Source organism: Nerophis ophidion, linkage group LG02 (genome assembly GCF_033978795.1).
Source record: "Nerophis ophidion isolate RoL-2023_Sa linkage group LG02, RoL_Noph_v1.0, whole genome shotgun sequence".
In the NCBI taxonomy this organism is placed as follows: domain Eukaryota; kingdom Metazoa; phylum Chordata; class Actinopteri; order Syngnathiformes; family Syngnathidae; genus Nerophis; species Nerophis ophidion.
The window spans coordinates 84,713,907-84,740,338 of NC_084612.1; the positions used below are offsets into that span (position 1 = coordinate 84,713,907).

The window sequence follows — 26,432 nt, forward strand, 5'->3', positions numbered from 1 at the left end:
CCCTCGCGACCCCGAAAGGGAATAAGCGGTAGAAAATGGATGGATGGATGGATGGATAATTTAGATTGTTTTCATTTTTTCAATGTGCCTTTTTATTTGTTTTTTTGACCTTTTTGTCAAAGAAAATACATTTTTTTTTTATGGTAAACTCAAAATATGCAAGTTTTTCCCCAAAGAAAAATGTAAAAGTGTAATATTTGATGTGAAGTAATCAAAGCCTTAAATAAGTCAATAATTTATCTGTCCATTAATTTAGATTGTTTTCATTTTTTCAATGTGTCTTTTTATTTGTTTTTTTTGACCTTTTTGTCAAAGACTTTTTTTAGTGGCAAACATCAAATGTGTAATATTTACCTCAAAGTATTTTTTTTCTCCAGTTTATTTTTATTTTCATGGCAACACACAAAATATGCAAGTTTCCCCCCAAAGAAAAATGTCAAAGTGTAATATTTGATGTGAAGTATTTGAAGCCGTAAAAAAGTTAATAATTCATAACAACATTGATTTAAATTTGTTATAATTTTTGGGGTAATGACAGTTATAAGAAAAAAAAATCCCACAAAAATGTTTGGGAATCCAAATGTTAAAAAAAATCATACATTCTTCTTTTTTTTAACACTTAAGTCTCTAGATCAACTTCAGATCTATCTGTCCATTATTTTAGATGTTTTTGTTTTTCCAATGTGTTTTTTTATTTGTTTTTTGTGCCTTTTTTGTCAAAGAAAACCCATTTTTTTAACAGCAAACATAAAATGTGCAATATTTTTACAAAAATATATTTTTTTTACCGTTTTTTGTTTATGGCAAATACACAAAATATGCAATATTTTCCTCAAATAAAATATTCAAAGTGTAATATTTGATGTGAAGTAATTGGAGCCTTAAATAGGTCAATCATTCATCAAAACTTTGATTTTTAATTAATTATTGTTTTTTGATTTTTTTGAGCAATGGCCGTTTGAAAAGTAAAAAAATCCAAAAAGGTTCCTTTCATATGTGGTAAAAAAAAAAAAAGTTACAATATTTATTTATGTTTTCATTTTATTTATATTTTTTAAGAAAAAAATCTCGCAAAAATGTTTGTGCATTCAAATGTTAAAAAATAAGTCATACATTCTTCTCCTTTTTTCAAACTTAAGTCTCTGGATCAATTTCAGATCTTTCACTTTAGATGTATTTAGTATTTTTTAATGATTTTCTTTTATTTATTTTCTTTTATTTGTTTTTGTGCCCTTTTTGTCAAAGAAAACTTAATTTTTTTTTCACGACAAACACTTAAAATATGCAATATTTTCCCCAAAACATTTTCAAACATTGATTTTAAAAAAATAAAAGTCCCACTAAAATTTTCAAGGATTCAAAAAGGACCCTTTCATGTGTGGTAAAAATACATTTTAATTGTTTTTTTACTTTCATTGCTTAATTTTTTAAAATGAACTTCAGATCTACCAGTGGATTATGTTTGTTTTTTGTTTTTTTGTAGGTTTTATGCCCAATTTGTCATAGAAAACCTTATATTTTAAGACCAACGTACAAAACATGCAACATTTCCCCAAAAAATATTTCAAAGTGTAATATTTGATGTGAAATATTTGGAACTTTGACTAGGTCAATAATTTATAACAACATTGATTTTGATTCATTATTATTTTTGAAGTAATGACAGTTTTATGGGAAAAAATACCACAAAAATGTTTGTGCATTCAAATGTTAAGTCTTTATATCAACTTCAGATCTATCGGTCCATTAGTTTGGATGTTTTTATTATTGTTTCAATGTTTTTTTGTATTAGTTTGTTGTGGCCTTTTTATCAAAGAAAAACATTTTTTTTTTTTTTTTTATGGCAAACACATAAAATTGGCAAAATTTTCCCTCAAAAATTCAAAGTGTAATATTTGATGTAAGGTAATTGGAGCCTTGAATAAGTCAATCATTTATTTCGATTCATTATTATTTTTTGAGCAATGACAGTTTTTAAAAATAAAAAAATCCCACTAAAATTCTCAAGGATTCAAAAGTGTCCCTTTCATATGTGGCAAAAATAAGTTACAATATTTGTTTTTTTACTTTCATTGCTTATTTTTTTTTAAATCAACTTCAGTTCCACCAGTTGATTACACAATTTTGTTATTTATTTGTTTGTTTTATGCCTTATTTGTCGTAAAAAACCTCATTTTTATGGCCGACATACAAAACATGCAACATTTCCCCAGAAAATATTTTAAGTGTAATATTTGATGTGAAATAATTGTAACCTTAAATAGATTAATAATTTATAATAACAACATTGATTTTGATTCATTATTATTTTTGGAGAAATTACAGTTTGAAAGAGAAATTAAAGCTGCAAGCAGCAATGGACGGGACTGCTTTGGCTGCAGCCCCCGCGACCCAAGCCCGGATAAACGGTAGAAGATGGATGGATGGATTATTAAACAGAGAAAAATATACACACCTGTTATACATCAGTCTCATAGTAATAACAGTTTTAAAGTGGCTTTGGCATTTTATAAGGACGCCTTGGTGCCGCCATTTTGAGAGACTAATGCATGGTGAATATAATGCAGCTTTTGTATTGAAGTGGGAATAGCAAACTTCCTGTTGATTTTAGTTGGGGGTGGTCAATGTATGAAATATAGGTCTCAGTGAGACCTACATTGAGGTTTTTGTTTCATGTGTGTATGACAGTCCTACGTTGAGTTAGAAGCAGTTTTGTCTGAGCAGGAAGCCTCCATTTTGTGACACCAACTCTTTCCGGGCTCATAAAATCCAAACCGGGGTAGTAATTAAAACTCTTTCATCAACTTTTAATCAGAAGGGTTCAATCTCTCTTCTCTTGCTTATTTGAAGCCGAAATGAAAAACGAGCTCAGAGGACATAATGTCTGAAAAAAAAAAGATTTTTTTTTAGCCAACTTTTGTATTGAAGTGGGAATTGCAAACTTCCTGTTGATTTTAGCTGGGAGGTATGAGTGTATGAAATATAGGTCTAACTGAGACCTACATAGAGGTTTTTGTTTCATGTTTCTACCACATTGCTACTGGAAGTTGCAGACAGTTTTGTCTGTGTTTTCTTCCTAGGGGGTGCTAGAGCGCAATTTTGAGTTTTGGGGTTTTGTTTTTTTCGGATTAGTTGCCATTTGTGTACAATAAAGATGATACATGCTGATATTGATAGTTGCCATTTGTTCACAATAAAGACGATACATGCTGATATTGTTAGTTGCCATTTGTTCACAATAAGGACTATACATGCTGATATTGATAGTTGCCATTTGTTCACAATAAAGACGATACATGCTGATATTGATAGTTGCCATTTGTTCACAAGACGATACATGCTGATATTGATAGTTGCCATTTGTTCACAATAAAGACGATACATGCTGATATTGATAGTTGCCATTTCTTCACAATAAAGACGATACATGCTGATATTGATAGTTGCCATTTGTTCACAATAAAGACGATACATGCTGATATTGTTAGTTTGCATTTGTTTACAATAAAGACAATACATGTTGATATTGATAGTTGCCATTTGTTTACAATAAAGACGATGCATGCTGATATTGATAATTTCCATTTGTTCACAATAAAGACGATACATGCTGATATTGATAGTTGCCATTTCTTCACAATAAAGACGATACATGCTGATATTGATAGTTGCCATTTGTTCACAATAAAGACGATACATACTGATATTGATAGTTGCCATTTGTTCACAATAAAGACGATACATGCTGATATTGATAGTTGCCATTTGTTCACAATAAAGACGATACATGCTGATATTGATAGTTGCCATTTGTTCACAATAAAGACGATACATGGTGATATTGATAGTTGCCATTCGTTCACAATAAAGACGATACGTGCTGATATTGATAGTTGCCATTTGTTCACAATAAAGACGATACATGCTGATATTGATAGTTGCCATTTGTTCACAATAAAGACGATACATGCTGATATTGATAGTTTCCATTTGTTCACAATAAAGACGATACATGCTGATATTGATATTTATCATGGTGGGCAGAGAAATGGTGTATAATTATTCCAAGGTGTTGTCAACACCTGTGTGTTAATGACAGGTGACTGCCAGGCGCCGACTTGACAGTTATTGTTGGCGTCGCTGTCACGGTTCCGGAAAGTACCGATGGCAGCAAGAAGGGATATTTCATCTTCTTTCTTCCCGACAGGATTACATCGCTCTGCATTACAACCAAGATGGCGACAGCTTCGAGAACGAGATCGCCGACCTGATGGACCTGCGGCAGGTTGGTGGCGTTCATGCATATTTGCACAAGTGGCGTTCATGCATGTTTGCACAAGTGGCGTTCATGCATATTTGCACAAGTGGCGTTCATGCATGTTTGCACAAGTGGCGTTCACGCATATTTGCACAAGTGGCGTTCACGCATATTTGCACAAGTGGCGTTCACGCATATTTGCACAAGTGGCGTTCATGCATATTTGCACAAGTGGCGTTCATGCATGTTTGCACAAGTGGCGTTCATGCATGTTTGCACAAGTGGCCTTCATGCATGTTTGCACAAGTGGCCTTCATGCATGTTTGCACAAGTGGCCTTCATGCATATTTGCACAAGTGGCGTTCATGCATATTTGCACAAGTGGCGTTCATGCATGTTTGCACAAGTGGCGTTCATGCATGTTTGCACAAGTGGCGTTCATGCATGTTTGCACAAGTGGCCTTCATGCATATTTGCACAAGTGGCCTTCATGCATGTTTGCACAAGTGGCCTTCATGCATGTTTGCACAAGTGGCGTTCATGCATGTTTGCACAAGTGGCGTTCATGCATGTTTGCACAAGTGGGATTCATGCATATTTGCACAAGTGGCGTTCATGCATGTTTGCACAAGTGGCCTTCATGCATGTTTGCACAAGTGGCCTTCATGCATGTTTGCACAAGTGGCCTTCATGCATGTTTGCACAAGTGGCGTTCATGCATGTTTGCACAAGTGGCGTTCATGCATGTTTGCACAAGTGGCGTTCATGCATGTTTGCACAAGTGGCGTTCACGCATGTTTGCACAAGTGGCGTTCATGCATATTTGCACAAGTGGCGTTCATGCATGTTTGCACAAGTGGCGTTCACGCATGTTTGCACAAGTGGCGTTCACGCATGTTTGCACAAGTGGCGTTCACGCATGTTTGCACAAGTGGCGTTCACGCATGTTTGCACAAGTGGCGTTCACGCATGTTTGCACAAGTGGCGTTCACGCATGTTTGCACAAGTGGCGTTCACGCATGTTTGCACAAGTGGCGTTCACGCATGTTTGCACAAGTGGCGTTCACGCATGTTTGCACAAGTGGCGTTCACGCATGTTTGCACAAGTGGCGTTCACGCATGTTTGCACAAGTGGCGTTCACGCATGTTTGCACAAGTGGCGTTCACGCATGTTTGCACAAGTGGCGTTCACGCATGTTTGCACAAGTGGCGTTCACGCATGTTTGCACAAGTGGCGTTCACGCATGTTTGCACAAGTGGCGTTCACGCATGTTTGCACAAGTGGCGTTCACGCATGTTTGCACAAGTGGCGTTCACGCATGTTTGCACAAGTGGCGTTCACGCATGTTTGCACAAGTGGCGTTCACGCATGTTTGCACAAGTGGCGTTCACGCATATTTGCACAAGTGGCGTTCACGCATGTTTGCACAAGTGGCGTTCACGCATGTTTGCACAAGTGGCGTTCACGCATGTTTGCACAAGTGGCGTTCACGCATATTTGCACAAGTGGCGTTCACGCATATTTGCACAAGTGGCGTTCACGCATGTTTGCACAAGTGGCGTTCACGCATGTTTGCACAAGTGGCGTTCACGCATATTTGCACAAGTGGCGTTCACGCATGTTTGCACAAGTGGCGTTCACGCATGTTTGCACAAGTGGCGTTCACGCATGTTTGCACAAGTGGCGTTCATGCATGTTTGCACAAGTGGCGTTCATGCATGTTTGCACAAGTGGCGTTCACGCATGTTTGCACAAGTGGCGTTCACGCATGTTGGCACAAGTGGCGTTCACGCATATTTGCACAAGTGGCGTTCACGCATGTTTGCACAAGTGGCGTTCACGCATGTTGGCACAAGTGGCGTTCACGCATGTTTGCACAAGTGGCGTTCACGCATGTTTGCACAAGTGGCGTTCACGCATATTTGCACAAGTGGCGTTCACGCATGTTTGCACAAGTGTTGCCTGGGACAGACCAGCTGCTTTGTGACGTGCAGGCCTGCAGGACGCCGAGTCGCACGGAGGTGGGGGTGGAGCTTCTGGCCAAGTACTTCAACCATCTTCCTCTCATCGAGACTCGCTTCTTCTCGCCCACGCATCACAGCGGCCTCTTCTTCACCTGGTACTTCCTGCACTTCTCACCTGTCTACTTCTCACACCTGAGGCTGCAGCGGACCATCAGGCGCAGTACAGAACTCTGATTAACTTACTTTTATACACTTAAGAGACTTCCTGGTGGTCGACATCACATGTCATGGTGGATCTTGCACATGTGAGGTTTGACACCATCTTCTAGATGCTCCACCAAATGTCTGTAAATTGGCTTTTTACACCACATTAGTGTAAATTTCTCTTTTTACACCACATTAGTGTAAATTGGCTTTTTACACCACATTAGTGTAAATTTCTCTTTTTACACCACATTATTGTAAATTGGCTTTTTACACCACATTAGTGTAAATTGGCTTTTTACACCACATTAGTGTAAATTGGCTTTTTACACCACATTAGTGTAACTTGGCTTTTTACACCACATTAGTGTAAATTGGCTTTTTACACCACATTAGTGTAAATTGGCTTTTTACACCACATTAGTGTAACTTGGCTTTTTATACCACATTAGTGTAAATTGGCTTTTTACACCACATTAGTGTAAATTGGCTTTTTACACCACATTAGTGTAAATTGGCTTTTTACACCACATTAGTGTAACTTGGCTTTTTACACCACATTAGTGTAAATTGTCTTTTTACAACACATTAGTGTAAATTTCTCTTTTTACACCACATTAGTGTAAATTGGCTTTTTACACCACATTAGTGTAAATTGGCTTTTTACACCACATTAGTGTAAATTTCTCTTTTTACACCACATTATTGTAAATTGGCTTTTTACACCACATTAGTGTAAATTGGCTTTTTACACCACATTATTGTAAATTTCTATTTTTACACCACATTATTGTAAATTGGCTTTTTACACCACATTAGTGTACATTTCTCTTTTTACACCACATTAGTGTAAATTTCTCTTTTTACACCACATTAGTGTAAATTGGCTTTTTACACCACATTAGTGTAAATTTCTCTTTTTACACCACATTAGTGTAAATGGGCTTTTTACACCACATTAGTGTAAATTTCTCTTTTTACACCACATTAGTGTAAATTGACTTTTTACACCACATTAGTGTAAATTTCTCTTTTTACACCACATTAGTGTAAATTGGCTTTTTACACCACATTAGTGTAAATTGGCTTTTTACACCACATTAGTGTAAATTGGCTTTTTACACCACATTAGTGTAAATTGGCTTTTTGCACCACATTAGTGTAAATTGGCTTTTTACACCACATTAGTGTACATTTCTCTTTTTACACCACATTAGTGTAAATTTCTCTTTTTACACCACATTAGTGTAAATTGGCTTTTTACACCACATTAGTGTAAATTTCTCTTTTTACACCACATTAGTGTAAATGGGCTTTTTACACCACATTAGTGTAAATTTCTCTTTTTACACCACATTAGTGTAAATTGGCTTTTTACACCACATTAGTGTAAATTTCTCTTTTTACACCACATTAGTGTAAATTGGCTTTTTACACCACATTAGTGTAAATTGGCTTTTTACACCACATTAGTGTAAATTGGCTTTTTACACCACATTAGTGTAAATTGGCTTTTTGCACCACATTAGTGTAAATTGGCTTTTTACACCACATTAGTGTACATTTCTCTTTTTACACCACATTAGTGTAAATTTCTCTTTTTACACCACATTAGTGTAAATTGGCTTTTTACACCACATTAGTGTAAATTTCTCTTTTTACACCACATTAGTGTAAATGGGCTTTTTACACCACATTAGTGTAAATTTCTCTTTTTACACCACATTAGTGTAAATTGGCTTTTTACACCACATTAGTGTAAATTTCTCTTTTTACACCACATTAGTGTAAATTGGCTTTTTACACCACATTAGTGTAAATTGGCTTTTTACACCACATTAGTGTAAATTGGCTTTTTACACCACATTAGTGTAAATTGGCTTTTTGCACCACATTAGTGTAAATTGGCTTTTTACACCACATTAGTGTAAATTGGCTTTTTGCACCACATTAGTGTAAATTGGCTTTTTACACCACATTATTGTAAATTGGCTTTTTACACCACATTAGTGTAAATTGGCTTTTTACACCACATTATTGTAAATTGGCTTTTTACACCACATTAGTGTAAATTGGCTTTTTACACCACATTAGTGTAAATTGGCTTTTTACACCACATTTGTGTAAATTGGCTTTTTAAACCACATTATTTCTCTTTTTACACCACATTAGTGTAAATTGGCTTTTTTGACCAAATTTCTGTAAATTGGCGTTTTACACCACATTAGTGTAAATTGGCTTTTTACACCACATTAGTGTAAATTGGCTTTTTACACCACATTATTGTAAATTGGCTTTTTACACCACATTATTGTAAATTGGCTTTTTACACCACATTAGTGTCAATTGTCTTTTTAAACCACATTATTTCTCTTTTTACACCACATTAGTGTAAATTGGCTTTTTTGACCAAATTTCTGTAAATTGGCGTTTTACACCACATTAGTGTAAATTGGCTTTCACACCACATCAGTGTAAATTGGCTTTTTAGACCACATTAGTGTAAATTGGCGTTTTACACCACATTAGTGTAAATTGGCTTTTTACACCACATTAGTGTAAATTGGCTTTTTAAACCACATTATTTCTCTTTTTACACCACATTAGTGTAAATTGGCTTTTTACACCACATTAGTGTAAATTGGCTTTTTACACCACATTAGTGTAAATTGGCTTTTTACACCACATTAGTGTAAATTGGCTTTTTAAACCACATTAGTGTAAATTGGCTTTTTAAACCACATTATTTTTCTTTTTACACCACATTAGTGTAAATTGGCTTTTTACACCACATTAGTGTAAATTGGCTTTTTACACCACATTAGTGTAAATTGGCTTTTTACACCACATTAGTGTAAATTGGCTTTTTAAACCACATTAGTGTAAATTGGCTTTTTAAACCACATTATTTCTCTTTTTACACCACATTAGTGTAAATTGGCTTTTTTGACCACATTTCTGTAAATTGGCTTTTTACACCACAGTAGTGTAAATTGGCTTTTTAAACCACATTACTCTAAATTTGGCTTTTTACACCACATTAGTGTAAATTTTCTTTTTACACCACATTAGTGTAAATTGTCTTTTTACACCACATAAGTGTAAATTTCTCTTTTTACACCACATTAGTGTAAATTGGCTTTTTTCACCAAATTTCGGCACATTTACATATTAATGTAGATTGGCTTCCATCCATCCATCCATCCTTTTTCTACCGCTTATCCCTGTCGGGGTCTTTACACCAAATTTTTATAAATTGACTTTTTTTTTTTACACAGAATGTGTAAATTAGCTTTTACACCACATTATGGTAAATTGTCTTTTTACACCAAATTAATGTAAATTTGCTTTTTACACCAATTCAGTGTAAATTTGCTTTTTACACCAAATTACAGTAAATTTCTCTGTTTACGCCACATTAGTGTAAATTGGCTTTTTTCACCAAATTTCTGTAAATTGGCTTTTTACACCACATTGCTTTAATTTGGCTTTTCACACCAAATTTCGGCACATTTACATTTTAGTGTAAATTGGCTTCCATCCATCCATTTTACTACCGCTTATCCCTGTCGGGGTCTTTACACCAAATTTGAATAAAAAATATTTTTTTTACGCAGAATTAGTGCAAATTAGCTTTCACACCACATTACTCTAAATTGTCTTTTTACACCAAATTAATGTAAAATTTGCTTTTTACACCAATTTAGTGGAAAATGGTACCACTGATGATTTGATGCCACTGTTTTTACAGTAAAATCTTGTGTACAGCCATGCCGACATGATGGAAAGAGGTCATTATGAATATGTTTTACGTTTGGAAGCCACCCTTAGGGGGGCCAAATGGAATGACAGGACGGGCCCCCCTGCTTAAGGCGCAGTGTTGAAAGGATTTTAGTCCAAAAAATGAGAAGTAAAGCGTGTCAGAATAATTATATTGAAGTTATCACAAACGTTTCAATGAGTTCCCGGCGAGCAGACAAAAGCTGTCTTTCATTTACCAATCAAAAGGCTTGTAACACTCCACTGAATAGGAAGCGACATAAAGGTGTCGGTTTCTTTGAGGTATTTTAATACACAGGAAGATTTTATCTTGACCAGAGATCTACAAAGCGGAGAGGAAACAGGACCTGAACCCCCCCTCCTGGCACCTTTTCTTTGAACTGTTTTGTAACCAAAGGCGACGGCTGTTTATGACCCCCTTTCCTTTAGAAACAACAGGGAAAGTCCAAATAAAAGAGGAGGCGTCCAATGTTTGGTCAGAGCGTGGTGGGAGACTGTACAAAGCTACAGGTGTACGCGCTCTCTGACAAGCGTGTCCGGTGTCCCCGCAGGTACGACTCCTTCACAGGTGTTCCCGTGTGCCAACAAAACCTGTCCCTGGAAAAGGCCAGCATCCTCTTCAACATGGCCGCCCTCTACTCCCAAATGGGGACCCGGAGCGACCGGCAGACCTGGCTGGGCCTGAAGGAGGCCATCTCCGCCTTCCAGACGTCCGCAGGTACTCGCCGGCGGAGGTCCGGCTCAGGACCGCGGGCCCTTACTGACGGTCGTCTCTCCTGCAGGCATCCTGAACCACCTGAAGGAGACCTTCACGCACACGCCCAGCTACGACATGAGCCCCGCCATGCTGGCCATGCTGGTCCGCATCATGCTGGCTCAGGCCCAGGAGTGTCTCTTCGAGCAGCTGGCTCTGCCCGGCGTCCGCAACGAGGTCCCCACGCTGCTCAGGATGGCCCAGGAGGCCTCCAAGGTGAGTCGGGAGGGGGCGTGGCCACCTCTGACGACACAAACTCCACATTCCTCTGGTTTTTTTTACCTGGCCAGGTGTCGGAGACCTACGACCACGTCCACCAGTCCATGATCCAGACGCCGGTCAAAGACAACGTGCCCTTCTTCTGGTCCACCATGTCTCAAGTCAAGACCAACCACTACCGATCCATGGCGCACTACTTTGTGGCCTCGGCCCTCCTGGACCACCACGGTGAGACAAAGTCTTGACACACATCACGAGTGTCTCAAAGGGCTGCACAAGCCACCACCACACAAGTACACTCGCAAACATTTCAGACCAGTACAAGTTGACCTCGGTTTTACGTCCAAAGGCGCCCGGACGGGTCAGGTTTCCCGTAGAATCCGGTCCCCACTCGGTCTGCATACTTTTTTTTTTTATTCATGCAAAATAATCCTCCCAGGGCCCAAAGAAAGTTGCAAGTGACGTCACTTTGATAAAGAAGGCGAGAAGCACAGCTGAAAATTGGAGTCTTTGTTTCACTTTTATATTTCACGTTGTCTGCGGTGAGGTGGCGACTTGTCCAGGGTGTACCCCGCCTTCCGCCCGATTGTAGCTGAGATAGGCACCAGCGCCCCCCGCGACCCCGAAAGGGAATAAGCGGTAGAAAATGGATGGATGGATGTTTCACTTTTATATTTCACGTTGTCTGCGGTGAGGTGGCGGCTTGTCCAGGGTGTACCCCGCCTTCCGCCCGATTGTAGCTGAGATAGGCACCAGCGCCCCCCGCCACCCCAAAAGGGAATAAGCGGTAGGAAATGGATGGATGGATTTCACGTTGTTTTCTGCATGTCAAACTACTCTATATAAGCCACACCCACAAACATTTTTGAATAAAAAACACATTTTTCCACATATTAGCCGCAGATATATACTACGTGGTGAAATGAGGTATTTACACGGAAATATTTTACAACTGTTCATTTACATACTGTTTCCAAATGTTGCCGGTAACAGGGCAGTAAAACGGCGTATCAAACAAAACAGAAGTCATGGTCATGCCCCCATTAGCTGCGCAAGCTAGCTCTCCAATCAGCTAAACAGACTCAAAAACGCCACGCTGACGTTTTGGTGATTTTACGAAACGGAAACAGTACAAAAGGAATAACACTAATAATACACTCGTAAACGTGTTAGCATATTAGCTTGATTACATTACGATAGCACGTACAAACACGCATGACAACACTCCTGCATACATCACACATGGGATGGCGTAGTAAGAATTGTTTTAGTTATATTGTGAAACTTACAAACGTTGCTTGGGGTGATGAACGAAGAGTTCTTACGAGTAGAAACGCTATGGATGGCTAAAAGACAGAAGGGCTTAATGGAAAAGTTAAAATTAAAGTTAAAGTACCAATGATTGTCACAGGTGAGCTGAAATTATTCTCTGCATTTGACCCGTCACCCTTGGGAGGTGAGGGGAGCAGTGAGCAGCAGCAGTGGCCGTGCCCGGGAATTATTTATGGGGATTCAACCCCCAACCCCAACCCTTGATGCTGAGCGCCAAGCAGGGTCCCATTTTTATAGTCTTTGCTATGACTCGGCCGGGGTTTGAACTCACAACCTACCCATCTTATGGCGGACGCTCGAGCAAACTCGTCCAAAAGTTGGCACCATAGCACAAACAATAAGACACTTTTTCATTGTATTTGCTTGTTTTTTTGTTGTTGTTTTTTTTAACTATTTGCATCATGGTTGTCAGCGAAGAAAAATACCGTATTTCCTTGAATTGCCGCCGGGTATATAGTATGCACCTGCCCAGAATTACTTAGTTATTTTTATTAACGCACGTCTAGAATTTCCCCCGGGTCAAACGCGTCACGTCACGAGTGACACTTCACCTGTCATCATTTTCAAAATGGAGGAAGCTGATTTCAGTCATTTGAAAAATCGCATAAAGGGAAGAAGATTAAGAGCTATTCAGTAGGATTTAAGGTCCAAGCTATTGAATATGCTAAAAAGAACAGTAAGCAGCTATGTTTTATTAATATACCGTAGCTGCGTGTGTCAAATATGAGTCTTTAAATGACTCCCGACTCCTGGTGGTAGAGGGCGCTAGTGATCCTTCTGGCGACTACTCGGCTGCAGAAGAAGTGACAACAAGCAGCGATGGTTTATTTTTTCCTCTCGCTTGCACTTTTAACATGGAGGATTACATATCTAAAATAAAACCGTTTTCTAAACTGGACTTTCAATGGAAGCAGGAGGTAATAAAGGAAGATCTCCATCGAGACAGAGACTTTTAAAACCGAAGAAAGATAAGGAAGACTTCATAAACAAGTTATCAATACTTTTGATCAGAAGGAGCTGCGCATGGACTTCATTTATAAGTAAAGGTAAGACCATAATAACCTTTTTTTTATTAAATGTGCTTTTTCTGACGGTATCCTTACATCACACTCAAATTTATAAGCGCAGACCTAAATTTACCGCATGCCTTTGGTAAACGCCCTAGTGAGAAGAGGTTTTAAATTAATTAGCGCCCCGACATGCACCTGGGGATAGGCCCCTCCCACCTCCAAAGACATGCACCCGGGGATAGGCCCCTCCCACCTCCAATGACATGCACATGGGGATAGGTTGATTGGCAACACTAAATGGTCCCTAGTGTGTGAATGTTGTCTGTCTATCTGTGTTGGCCCTGTGATGAGGTGGCGACTTGTCCAGGGTGTACCCCGCCTTCCGCCCGATTGTAGCTGAGATAGGCGCCAGCGCCCCCCGCGACCCCGAAAGGGAATACGCGGTAGAAAATGGATGGATGGATAGCGCCCCGGCGGCAATTCAAGGAATTACGGTACATAAATAGACGCAGCGTTTTATAAGCTGCAGGGTTCAAAGCGTAGGGAAAAAAAACGATTTCTAGTGCGGGATTTACGATAGAATTATTCCCAATAATATGTGTCTTTGTTTTTCTTTGTCATGGAACTTTTGTTGTTGTTCATTTAGTTTTTAAGAGGTGCATTATTTTCACTTTGCCAAGCAATGGTGAGGCCGATCAGAGAGTCTGTTGGTGGAAATGACAAACAGGTTTTTTGAACGCTGCGCTCCTGATTAGCAGACAAGATCTTCTCTTAGATCTCAAATATGTTCGCTGTCTAGTCTTTTCTTTCTCCCGTGACCTGTGACCTCACATCTTCTGTTTGATAACACCTTTTTACTTTTTGGAGCTGCAGTCACCTGCAACTGGGGACGGGTACCGATACAGTACCGATACAGTACCGATTCCTGGTACGTGAGACTCGGTACTCATTGGTACCAATGTTTTAATGGTACTTTTGTGTGTGTGAATAAATATGAATTGTTTCTGATAGTAAAAATCCAATTTTCTAATTGCAATATTTAAAAATGAGCTATCTAGATATTATATCTTGTTTTATTACTTATTATTTAGCATCTCATTTGCAAGTATGACAATAAGTTGCGATTGCAAGTGCAAGACGCTAGATGGCAGTAGTGTACACTTTAAGGTGTGTTGGCTGAATCTAGGTTGTTGTTGCGCCCTAAAAAGTGTTAATACTGCAAGTATTGTACTTATCAAGAGCCACGCTGCAAAAAGTCAGTGTTAAAAACAAAAATGAGGGGTATTTTATTTGAACTATCGTATTTATTTGAATTGCCGGCAGGGGGCGCTAATTAATTTAAAACCTCTTCTCACTCCGGCACTTACCAAAGGCATGCGGTAAAGGCAAGCATGCGCTAATTATTTTAAAACCTCTTCTCACTCCGGCACTTACCAAAGGCATGCGGTAAATTTAGGCCTGCGCTTAAAAATTTGAGTGTGATGTAAGGATAGCATCATGAAAAGCACATTTAATAAACAAAAGGTTGTTATGGTCTTACCTTTACTTATAAATGAAGTCCATGCGCAGCTCCTTCTGATCAAAAGCATGGATAACTTGTTTATAGAAGTCTTCCTTATCTTTCTTCAGTTTTAAAAGTCTCGATGGAGATCTTCCTTTAGTACCTCCTGCTTCGATTGAAAGTCCAGTTTAGAAAACGGTTTTATTTTAGATATGTAATCCTCCATGTTAAAAGTGCAACCGAGAGGAAAGAATAAACGATCGCTGCTTGTTCTGCAGCCGAGTAGTCGCCAGAAGGATCACTAGCGCCCTCTACCACCAGGAGGCGGGAGTCATTTAATGACTCATATTTGACACACGCAGCTACGGTATATTAATAAAACATAGCTGCTTACTGTTCTTTTTAGCATATTCAATAGCTTGGACCTTAAATCCTACTGAATAGCTCTTAATCTTCTTCCCTTTATGCGATTTCAAATGATTGAAATCAGCCTCCTCCATTTTGAAAATGATGACAGGTGAAGTGTCACTCGTGACGTGACGAGTTTGACCCTGCGGAAATTTTAGGCTTATGCTAATATTTTAGCGAAACGAGTTTGACCCGGTAGTAATCCTAGTCAGGCGCATACTATATGCCCGGCGGAAAATCAAGGAAATACGGTACTTAGATTTCAGTTTTTGCAGTGCAGCTGTTAAATTGTAACGTGCGTCTTGGTTGTAGTTCGGAATGGCCAATGGTAATCGTAGTGCCTTGCTTTGCTGACCTTGGAGCGTTTTTTTTTTTTTTTGAGTCAACTTATTTGTCGGCGTTAAAAATTGCACAATGTAGACCTCCTGCAAGGCTGAAAACAGCAACAATAGCAAATAGGGATGCACCGATTAATCGGTAACCGAATATATTCGGCCGAATATGGCAAAAAAAGCCACATTCGGCCTTCGGTGGAATGAGTTACGAACACGGCCGATTAGTGGCGTGTGACGCAATTTTTGGACGCAATGACGTTGGGATATGTTGTGTACCTGTATAAGTGTATGAGGTTACAAGCACACACTTATTGAGATTTAGTGGGGCCTCTGTTTACATTATTAGCATATCTACTGTGGCTAAGCAGACTTTTGCCAAAAGGACAATAATTCATTTGTTGTGGGTTTATCCACTTTAATGCACTTTATTTTTTTTTGGAATGCATGTTTTGTTTGAAGGCCTAATATAAATGAAAAACTGTGCTTTTTTTTGAAAAGCAAAGGCTACTGGAATATTGAAAAAACGTCAATATTCAATAAAAAATTACTTTATTTGAAAAACATGTCTAAATATTTATTCTAGGCTATTTATGCAATATAAAAATTTTTGTGAAAAACTGCATTCATTATTCGGTATTCGGCCTTCGGCCAAGCATTTAAGTTTTATTCGGCTTCGGCCACAAATTTTCATTTCGGTGCTAGTGTTTGAATGTGAGTGTGAATGTTGTCCGTCTATCTGTGTTGGCCCTGCGATGAGGCGGCGACTTGTCTAAGGCGTACCCCGCCTTCCGCCCGATTGTAGCTGAGATAGGCGCCAGCGCCCCCCGTGACCCCAAAAGGGAATAAGCGGTAGAAAAAAATGGTGCATCTTTTTTGTAAGGGGCGCTGGAAGCCGGCAGACCCGTCAGCGATCCTGTTCTGTCTCCCTGTAATGTTTGTCTAAACTTGAATGGGATTGTGCTGAAAATTTTAATTTTCCTGAAGGAACTCTCCTGTCGGAATAAATAAAGTACTATCTAATCTAATCTAATCATTAAAAGGTAATTGACCGGAGAAAACACATGTTGTCCACTAGGTGGCGACAAAATACCGCTATCAAAAATGTTAAGACTTTTAAAATTAAATTCCTTATTGAACTCGTCACGTCTCGCCGGCCGATTCGAAGACGCTCTCAGTAACGTGACACTGTTCATTCGATACCAGCAAAAATAAATCTGGGGTTATTAAGGTTTACCTGTGCAGGTGTACTTCCTGGAATGGAATCTACTGCATGGATGATTGATACTGATATGAATGTGAATACTGGAGCTGCTGGACTCCATCAGGCTGTTACATAACAGCTATTTAGACACACACACACACACACACACACACACTGTGGTGAAGGGAGTCTTGTTTCTGTGGAGTGAAGAGAGGCGGAGGAGTGAAAAGTTTGAAAAGGAGAGAGGGTCGGAGGTTTTTGTGTTCTTTTCGAAAGAGACGGTAGTTTCCTGAAAAAGGGAGTGGAGGGCTTGCTGCTCTCATTATGGAATTCCTTCGCACGTTACATCATCACATGACAGCACCCAGAGGAGACACCCTTGACAAATAAACACTCCATTTTTATTGAGCTCCCACCTATGAAAGTATTCCCTCTCTGTGCACATGTTGCCAAACCTCTGTTGACTCTCAAGTGTTCTTTTCAAAAATCCTTTACAGCCGTCAGCTCTGTGATTTATCTCTTGTGAGGCGTCGATGTACAGTATTTCATCAACCAAAGGCTTTGTAGGGGTCGCAGTGTGATGTTATTCCACATTTGAAAACACAAATCTTTGTTAATCACAAACTGGATAACATCTCGGAGAAGCTTCCCATTCTGCAAGGCGAAAATACGATTCATTTAAGAGCCCGAATGGACAATTGGAGAAGATAAACCACTGTAATGTGTATGCTCGCCTTAAAAGGGTAATTTTTAAATCAGACTTTTTTCTGCATTTAAAACACTTCCTTGTGGTCAACGTCACTCTTTTTTTTTTTTCAACATTTTTGACCTTTGGGCCCAATTTTTAGCAATTGTTAGGGTGCCAATTAGTTCACATTAAATATTCCACTTTGATTTTTTTATGTATATACACTCTAACCACTATCGGTAGGTCGTGAGTTCAAACCCCGGCAGAGTCATACCAAAGACTAAAAAAAAATGGGAGCCATTACCTCCCTGCTTGGCACTCAGCATCAAAGGTTGGAATTAGGGGTTAAATCAGGGGTATATGCAGTCCCCTCCAAGGTTTCTAATAGTCATCATTGTCACTGTCACCGACGTCCCACTGGGTGTGAGTTTTTCCTTGCCCTTATGTGGGCTCTGTACCGAGGATGTTGTTGTGGTTTGTGCAGCCCTTTGAGACACTTGGGATTTAGGGCTATATAAGTAAACATTGATTGATTGATTGAATATGTGTATGTATGTGTGTATATATATATATATATATATATATACATATATGTATGTATATATATATATATATATATATATATATATATATATATATATATATATATATATACATAAAACGCTTACATTTCTTGATCAAATTTTGGTCCATCAATATAAATGTTTCTGTTTTTTTAATGTTTTATGCCCTTCCATGTTATTTATGGTAAAAACTCCAATATTCCCCCCCCACCCCCCCCCCCCCTCCCCCCCCAAAAAATCAAAGTGGAATATTTAATGTGAACTAATTGGCAACCTAAATATGTCAATAATTCATAACAACATTGAATTCATTATCCCACTAAAATTGTTAGGTTTTTTTAATATATTTTTTGGCGCTTAAAAATCAAGATGAACTGTAGATTTTTTTTTCTTTCTTCAAAGAACAAATGCAAAATACGCAAAAAAATAGTAAAAAAAAATTGTTTTGCTGTGAAATTATTGGAGACTTAATTTGGTCAATAATTCATAACATTGATTTTAAATTGTTAGTTTTGTGCAATGACAGTTTTAAAAAAGAACATCAAAATCCCTTTAAAATTGTTCGTAAAAATGTTAGAAATGAGTTTTTTTTTCAACGCTTATAACTCGGGATGAACTTTAGATTTTTGTCTTTCCTCAAAGAAACCTTTGTTTTTTCTAAAAAATTGGCAAAAAATAGTTAAAAGAAATGTTTTGCTGTGAAATTATTGGAGACTTAATTTTGTCAATAATTCATAACATTGGATAGTTTTAAAAAAATAACCTAAAAATCCCTTTAAAATTCTTCGTAAAAATTTTAGAAATTACTTTTTCGTTTTTTTTTCATCGCTTATAACTCGGGATGAACTCTAGATTTTTTTCTTTCCTCAAAGAAACCTTTGTTTTTTCTAAAAAATTGGCAAAAAATAGTTAAAAGAAATGTTTTGCTGTGAAATTATTGGAGACCTAATTTTGTCAATAATTCATAACATTGATTTTTAATTATTTTTGTGCAATGACAGTTTAAAAAAACAACCTAAAAATCCCTTTAAAAGTCTTCATAAAAATGTTAGAAATGTGTTTTTCGTTTTTTTTTTCAACGCTTATACCTCGAGATGAACTCTAGATTTTTTTTCTTTCCTCAAAGAAACCTTTGTTTTTTCAAAAAAATTGTCAAAAAATAGTTAAAAGAAATGTTTTGCTGTGAAATTATTGGAGATTTAATTTTGTCAATAAATCATAACATTGATTTTAAATTGTTATTTTTGTGCAATTATAGTTGAAAAAAACAACCTAAAACCCCCCCTAAATTCTTCATAAAAATGTTAGAAATATGTTTTTCGTTTTTTTTTTTCAACGCTTATACCTCGAGATGAACTCTAGATTTTTTTTCTTTCCTCAAAGAAACCTTTGTTTTTTCTAACAAATACGCAAATAATAGTTAAAAGAAATGTTTTGCTGTGAAATTATTGGAGACTTAATTTTGTCAATAATTCATAAAAAATTGATTTGAAATTGTTATTTTTGTGCAATGATAGTTTTAAAAAAATAACATAAAAATCCCTTTAAAATTCTTCGTATAAATGTTAAAAATTTGTTTTTCTTTTTTTTTTCCAACGCTTATACCTCGAGATGAACTCTAGATTTTTTTGCTTTCCTCAAAGAAACCTTTTTTTTTTTCTAACAAATACGCAAAAGCGAGTTTAAAGGAATGTTTTCTTGTGAAATTATTGGAGACTTTATTTTGTCAATAATTCATAACAACATTGATTTTAAATTGCTATTTTTGTGCAATGACAGTTTAAAAAAAGAACATTAAAATCCCTTTAAAATTCTTCGTAAAAATGCTAGAAATTTGTTTTTCGCTTTTTTTTCAACACTTATAACTCGAGATGAGCTCTAGATTTTTTTCTTTCATCAAAGAAACCTTTTTTTTTTCTTAAAAAAAAAAAATAGGCAAAAAATAGTCAAAAGAAATGTTTTGCTGTGAAATTATTGGAGACTTAATTTTGTCAATAATTCATAAAACTGATTTTAAATTGCTATTTTTGTGCAATGACAGTTTAAAAAAAGAACATCAAAATCCCTTTAAAATTCTTCGTAAAAGTGTTAAAAATTAGTATTTCTTTTTTTTTTTCAACGCTTATACCTCGAGATGAACTCTAGATTTTTTGTCTTTCCACAAAGAAATATTTGTTTTTTCTAATAAATACGTTAAAAATCGTTAAAAGAAATGTTTTGCTGTGGAATTATTGAAAACATAATTTTGTCAATAATTCATAACATTGATTTTAAATTGTTATTTTTGTGCAATGATAGTTTTAAAAAAACAACCCAAAAATCCCTTTAAAATTCTTCATAAAAATGTTAGAAATATGTTTTGCGTTTTTTTTTTCCAACGCTTATACCTCGAGATGAACTCTAGATTTTTTTCTTTCATCAAAGAAACCTTTTTTTTTTCTAAAAAAAAAAAATAGGCAAAAAATAGTTAAAAGAAATGTTCTGCTGTGTAATTATTGGAGACTTAATTTTGTCAATAATTCATAACAACATTGATTTTAAATTGCTATTTTTGTGCAATGACAGTTTAAAAAAAGAACATCAAAATCCCTTTAAAATTATTCGTACAAATGTTAGAAATATGTTTTTCTTTTTTTTTTCAACGCTTATACCTCGAGATGAACTCTAGATTTTTTTCTTTCCACAGAAATATTAGTTTTTTCTAATAAATACGTTAAAAATAGTTAAAAGAAATGTTTTGCTGTGGAATTATTGGAAACATAATTTTGTCAATAATCCGTAACAACATTGATTTTAAATTGCTATTTTTGTGCAATGACAGTTTAAAAAAAGAACATCAAAATCCCTTTAAAATTCTTCGTAAAAGTTAAAAATGTCTTTTTCTTTTTTTTTCAACGCTTATACCTCGAGATGAACTCTAGATTTTTTTCTTTCCTTAAAGAAATCTTAGTTTTTTCTAACAAATACGCAAAAAATAGTGTAAAAAAAAAGGTTTTGCTGTGGAATTATTGGAGACTTAATTTTGTCAATAATTCATAACATTGATTTTAAATTGTTATTTTTGTGCAATGACAGTTTAAAAAAAAAACATACAAATCCCTTTAAAATTCTTCATAAAAGTGTTAGAAATATGTTTTTCGTTTTTTTTTTCAACGCTTATACCTCGAGATGAACTCTAGATTTTTTTCTTTCCTCAAAGAATAAATACAAAATACGCAAAAAATAGTTAAAAAAAATGTTTTGCTGTGTAATTATTGGAGACTTAATTTTGTCGATAATTCATAACATTGATTTTAAATTGTTATTTTTGTGCAATGACAGTTTAAAAAAAGAACATCAAAATCCCTTTAAAATTCTTCGTAAAAGTGTTAAAAATTAGTATTTCTTTTTTTTTTTCAACGCTTATACCTCGAGATGAACTCTAGATTTTTTGTCTTTCCACAAAGAAATATTTGTTTTTTCTAATAAATACGTTAAAAATATTTAAAAAAATGTTTTGCTGTGGAATTATTGGAAACATAATTTTGTCAATAATTCATAACATTAATTTTAAATTGTTATTTTTGTGCAATGATAGTTTTAAAAAAACAACCCAAAAATCCCTTTAAAATTCTTCATAAAAATGTTAGAAATATGTTTTGCGTTTTTTTTTTCCAACGCTTATACCTCGAGATGAACTCTAGATTTTTTTCTTTCATCAAAGAAACCTTTTTTTTTTCTAAAAAAAAAAATAGGCAAAAAATAGTTAAAAGAAATGTTTTGCTGTGGAATTATTGGAGACTTAATTTTGTCAATAATTCATAACAACATTGATTTTAAATTGCTATTTTTGTGCAATGACAGTTTAAAAAAAGAACATCAAAATCCGTTTAAAATTATTCGTACAAATGTTAGAAATATGTTTTTCTTTTTTTTTTCAACGCTTATACCTCGAGATGAACTCTAGATTTTTTTCTTTCCACACAAATATTAGTTTTTTCTAATAAATACGTTAAAAATAGTTAAAAGAAATGTTTTGCTGTGGAATTATTGGAAACTTAATTTTGTCAATAATCCGTAACAACATTGATTTTAAATTGCTATTTTTGTGCAATGACAGTTTAAAAAAAGAACATCAAAATCCCTTTAAAATTCTTCGTAAAAGTGTTAAAAATTTGTTTTTCTTTTCTTTTTTCAACGCTTCTACCTCGAGATGAACTCTAGATTTTTTTCTTTCCTTAAAGAAATCTTTGTTTTTTCTAACAAATACGCAAAAAATAGTTTAAAAAAAAGGTTTTGCTGTGGAATTATTGGAGATTTAATTTTGTCGATAATTCATAACATTGATTTTAAATTGTTATTTTTGTGCAATGACAGTTTAAAAAAGAACATTAAAATCCCTTTAAAATTCTTCGTAAAAATGTTAGAAATATGTTTTTCGGTTTTTTTTTTCAACGCTTATACCTCGAGATGAACTCTAGATTTTTTTTCTTTCCTCAAAGAATAAATACAAAATACGCAAAAAAAAGTTTAAAAAAAGGTTTTGCTGTGAATTTATTGGAGACTTAATTTTGTCAACAATTCATAACATTGATTTTAAATTGCTATTTTTGTGCAATGATAGTTTTAAAAAAATAACATAAAAATCCCTTTAAAATTCTTCGTATAAATGTTAAAAATTAGTTTTTCTTTTTTTTTTCAACGCTTATACCTCGAGATGAACTCTAGATTTTTTTCTTTCCTTAAAGAAACCTTTTTTTTTTTCTAACAAATACGCAAAAGCGAGTTTAAAGGAATGTTTTCTTGTGAAATTATTGGAGACTTTATTTTGTCAATAATTCATAACAACATTGATTTTAAATTGCTATTTTTGTGCAATGACAGTTTAAAAAAAGAACATTAAAATCCCTTTAAAATTCTTCGTAAAAATGCTAGAAATGTGTTTTTCGCTTTTTTTTCAACACTTATAACTCGAGATGAGCTCTAGATTTTTTTCTGTCATCAAAGAAACCTTTTTTTTTTCTTAAAAAAAAAAATAGGCAAAAAATAGTCAAAAGAAATGTTTTGCTGTGAAATTATTGGAGACTTAATTTTGTCAATAATTCATAACATTGATTTTAAATTGCTATTTTTGTGCAATGACAGTTTAAAAAAAGAACATCAAAATCCCTTTAAAATTCTTCGTAAAAGTGTTAAAAATTAGTATTTCTTTTTTTTTTTCAACGCTTATACCTCGAGATGAACTCTAGATTTTTTGTCTTTCCACAAAGAAATATTTGTTTTTTCTAATAAATACGTTAAAAATCGTTAAAAGAAATGTTTTGCTGTGGAATTATTGGAAACATAATTTTGTCAATAATTCATAACATTGATTTTAAATTGTTATTTTTGTGCAATGATAGTTTTAAAAAAACAACCCAAAAATCCCTTTAAAATTCTTCATAAAAATGTTAGAAATATGTTTTGCGTTTTTTTTTTCCAACGCTTATACCTCGAGATGAACTCTAGATTTTTTTCTTTCATCAAAGAAACCTTTTTTTTTTTCTAAAAAAAAAAATAGGCAAAAAATAGTTAAAAGAAATGTTCTGCTGTGGAATTATTGGAGACTTAATTTTGTCAATAATTCATAACAACATTGATTTTAAATTGCTATTTTTGTGCAATGACAGTTTAAAAAAAGAACATCAAAATCCGTTTAAAATTATTCGTACAAATGTTAGAAATATGTTTTTCTTTTTTTTTTCAACGCTTATACCTCGAGATGAACTCTAGATTTTTTTTCTTTCCTCAAAGAAACCTTTTTTTTTCTAAAAAATAGGCAAAAAATAGTTAAAAGAAATGTTTTGCTGTGAAATTATTGGAGACTTAATTTTGTCAATAATTCATAACATTGATTTTAAATTGTTATTTTTGTGCAATTATAGTTGAAAAAAACAACCTAAAACCCCCCCTAAATTCTTCATAAAAATGTTAGAAATATGTTTTTCGTTTTTTTTTTCCAACGCTTATACCTCGAGATGAACTCTAGATTTTTTTTCTTTCCTCAAAGAAACCTTTGTTTTTTCTAACAAATACGCAAATAATAGTTAAAAGAAATGTTTTGCTGTGAAATTATTGGAGACTTAATTTTGTCAATAATTCATAACATTGATTTTAAATTGTTATTTTTGTGCAATGATAGTTTTAAAAAAATAACATAAAAATCCCTTTAAAATTCTTCGTATAAATGTTAAAAATTAGTTTTTCTTTTTTTTTTCCAACGCTTATACCTCGAGATGAACTCTAGATTTTTTTTCTTTCCTCAAAGAAACCTTTGTTTTTTCTAACAAATACTTTAAAAATATTTAAAGAAATGTTTTGCTGTGAAATTATTGGAGACTTAATTCTATCAATAATTCATAACATTGATTTTAAATTGCTATTTTTGTGCAATGACAGTTTAAAAAAAGAACATCAAAATCCCTTTAAAATTCTTCGTAAAAGTGTTAAAAATTAGTTTTTCTTTTCTTTTTTCAACGCTTATACCTCGAGATGAACTCTAGATTTTTTTCTTTCCTTAAAGAAACCTTTTTTTTTTTCTAACAAATACGCAAAAGCGAGTTTAAAGGAATGTTTTCTTGTGAAATTATTGGAGACTTTATTTTGTCAATAATTCATAACAACATTGATTTTAAATTGCTATTTTTGTGCAATGACAGTTTAAAAAAAGAACATTAAAATCCCTTTAAAATTCTTCGTAAAAATGCTAGAAATGTGTTTTTCGCTTTTTTTTCAACACTTATAACTCGAGATGAGCTCTAGATTTTTTTCTGTCATCAAAGAAACCTTTTTTTTTTCTTAAAAAAAAAAATAGGCAAAAAATAGTCAAAAGAAATGTTTTGCTGTGAAATTATTGGAGACTTAATTTTGTCAATAATTCATAACATTGATTTTAAATTGCTATTTTTGTGCAATGACAGTTTAAAAAAAGAACATCAAAATCCCTTTAAAATTCTTCGTAAAAGTGTTAAAAATTAGTATTTCTTTTTTTTTTTCAACGCTTATACCTCGAGATGAACTCTAGATTTTTTGTCTTTCCACAAAGAAATATTTGTTTTTTCTAATAAATACGTTAAAAATCGTTAAAAGAAATGTTTTGCTGTGGAATTATTGGAAACATAATTTTGTCAATAATTCATAACATTGATTTTAAATTGTTATTTTTGTGCAATGATAGTTTTAAAAAAACAACCCAAAAATCCCTTTAAAATTCTTCATAAAAATGTTAGAAATATGTTTTGCGTTTTTTTTTTCCAACGCTTATACCTCGAGATGAACTCTAGATTTTTTTCTTTCATCAAAGAAACCTTTTTTTTTTTCTAAAAAAAAAAATAGGCAAAAAATAGTTAAAAGAAATGTTCTGCTGTGGAATTATTGGAGACTTAATTTTGTCAATAATTCATAACAACATTGATTTTAAATTGCTATTTTTGTGCAATGACAGTTTAAAAAAAGAACATCAAAATCCGTTTAAAATTATTCGTACAAATGTTAGAAATATGTTTTTCTTTTTTTTTTCAACGCTTATACCTCGAGATGAACCCTAGATTTTTTTCTTTCCACAGAAATATTAGTTTTTTCTAATAAATACGTTAAAAATAGTTAAAAGAAATGTTTTGCTGTGGAATTATTGGAAACTTAATTTTGTCAATAATCCGTAACAACATTGATTTTAAATTGCTATTTTTGTGCAATGACAGTTTAAAAAAAGAACATCAAAATCCCTTTAAAATTCTTCGTAAAAGTGTTAAAAATTTGTTTTTCTTTTCTTTTTTCAACGCTTCTACCTCGAGATGAACTCTAGATTTTTTTCTTTCCTCAAAGAAACCTTTTTTTTTTAAATAGGCAAAAAATAGTTAAAAGAAATGTTTTGCTGTGAAATTATTGTAGATTTAATTTTGTCAATAATTCATAACATTGATTTTAAATTGTTATTTTTGTGCAATGACAGTTTAAAAAAAGAACATCAAAATCCCTTTAAAATTATTCGTAAAAATGTTAAAAATGTGTTTTTCTTTTTTTTTTCAACGCTTATAACTCGAGATGAACGCTAGATTTTTTTTCTTTCCTCAAAGAAACCTTTTGTTTTATCCTAACAAATACGTTAAAAATAGTTAAAAGAAATGTTTTGCTGTGGAATTATTGGAGACTTAATTTTGTCAATAATCCATAACAACATTGATTTTAAATTGCTAT

At 34.4% G+C, this 26,432-nt stretch overlaps 1 protein-coding gene across 2 annotated transcripts in view; it reads left to right on the forward strand.

Annotated features, from left to right (window-relative positions):
* The window catches only part of rhpn2 (rhophilin, Rho GTPase binding protein 2), a 140,658-nt gene that overhangs the window by 81,869 nt on the left and 32,357 nt on the right, over nucleotides 1-26,432 (forward strand). For both annotated transcript variants that reach the window (XM_061892601.1, XM_061892608.1), the window contains exons 5-9: nucleotides 4,208-4,285; nucleotides 6,254-6,378; nucleotides 10,759-10,925; nucleotides 10,990-11,177; nucleotides 11,252-11,408. In XM_061892601.1, the coding sequence (XP_061748585.1) occupies nucleotides 4,208-4,285; nucleotides 6,254-6,378; nucleotides 10,759-10,925; nucleotides 10,990-11,177; nucleotides 11,252-11,408 (715 nt within the window). The remainder of the gene's footprint in view (nucleotides 1-4,207; nucleotides 4,286-6,253; nucleotides 6,379-10,758; nucleotides 10,926-10,989; nucleotides 11,178-11,251; nucleotides 11,409-26,432) is intronic.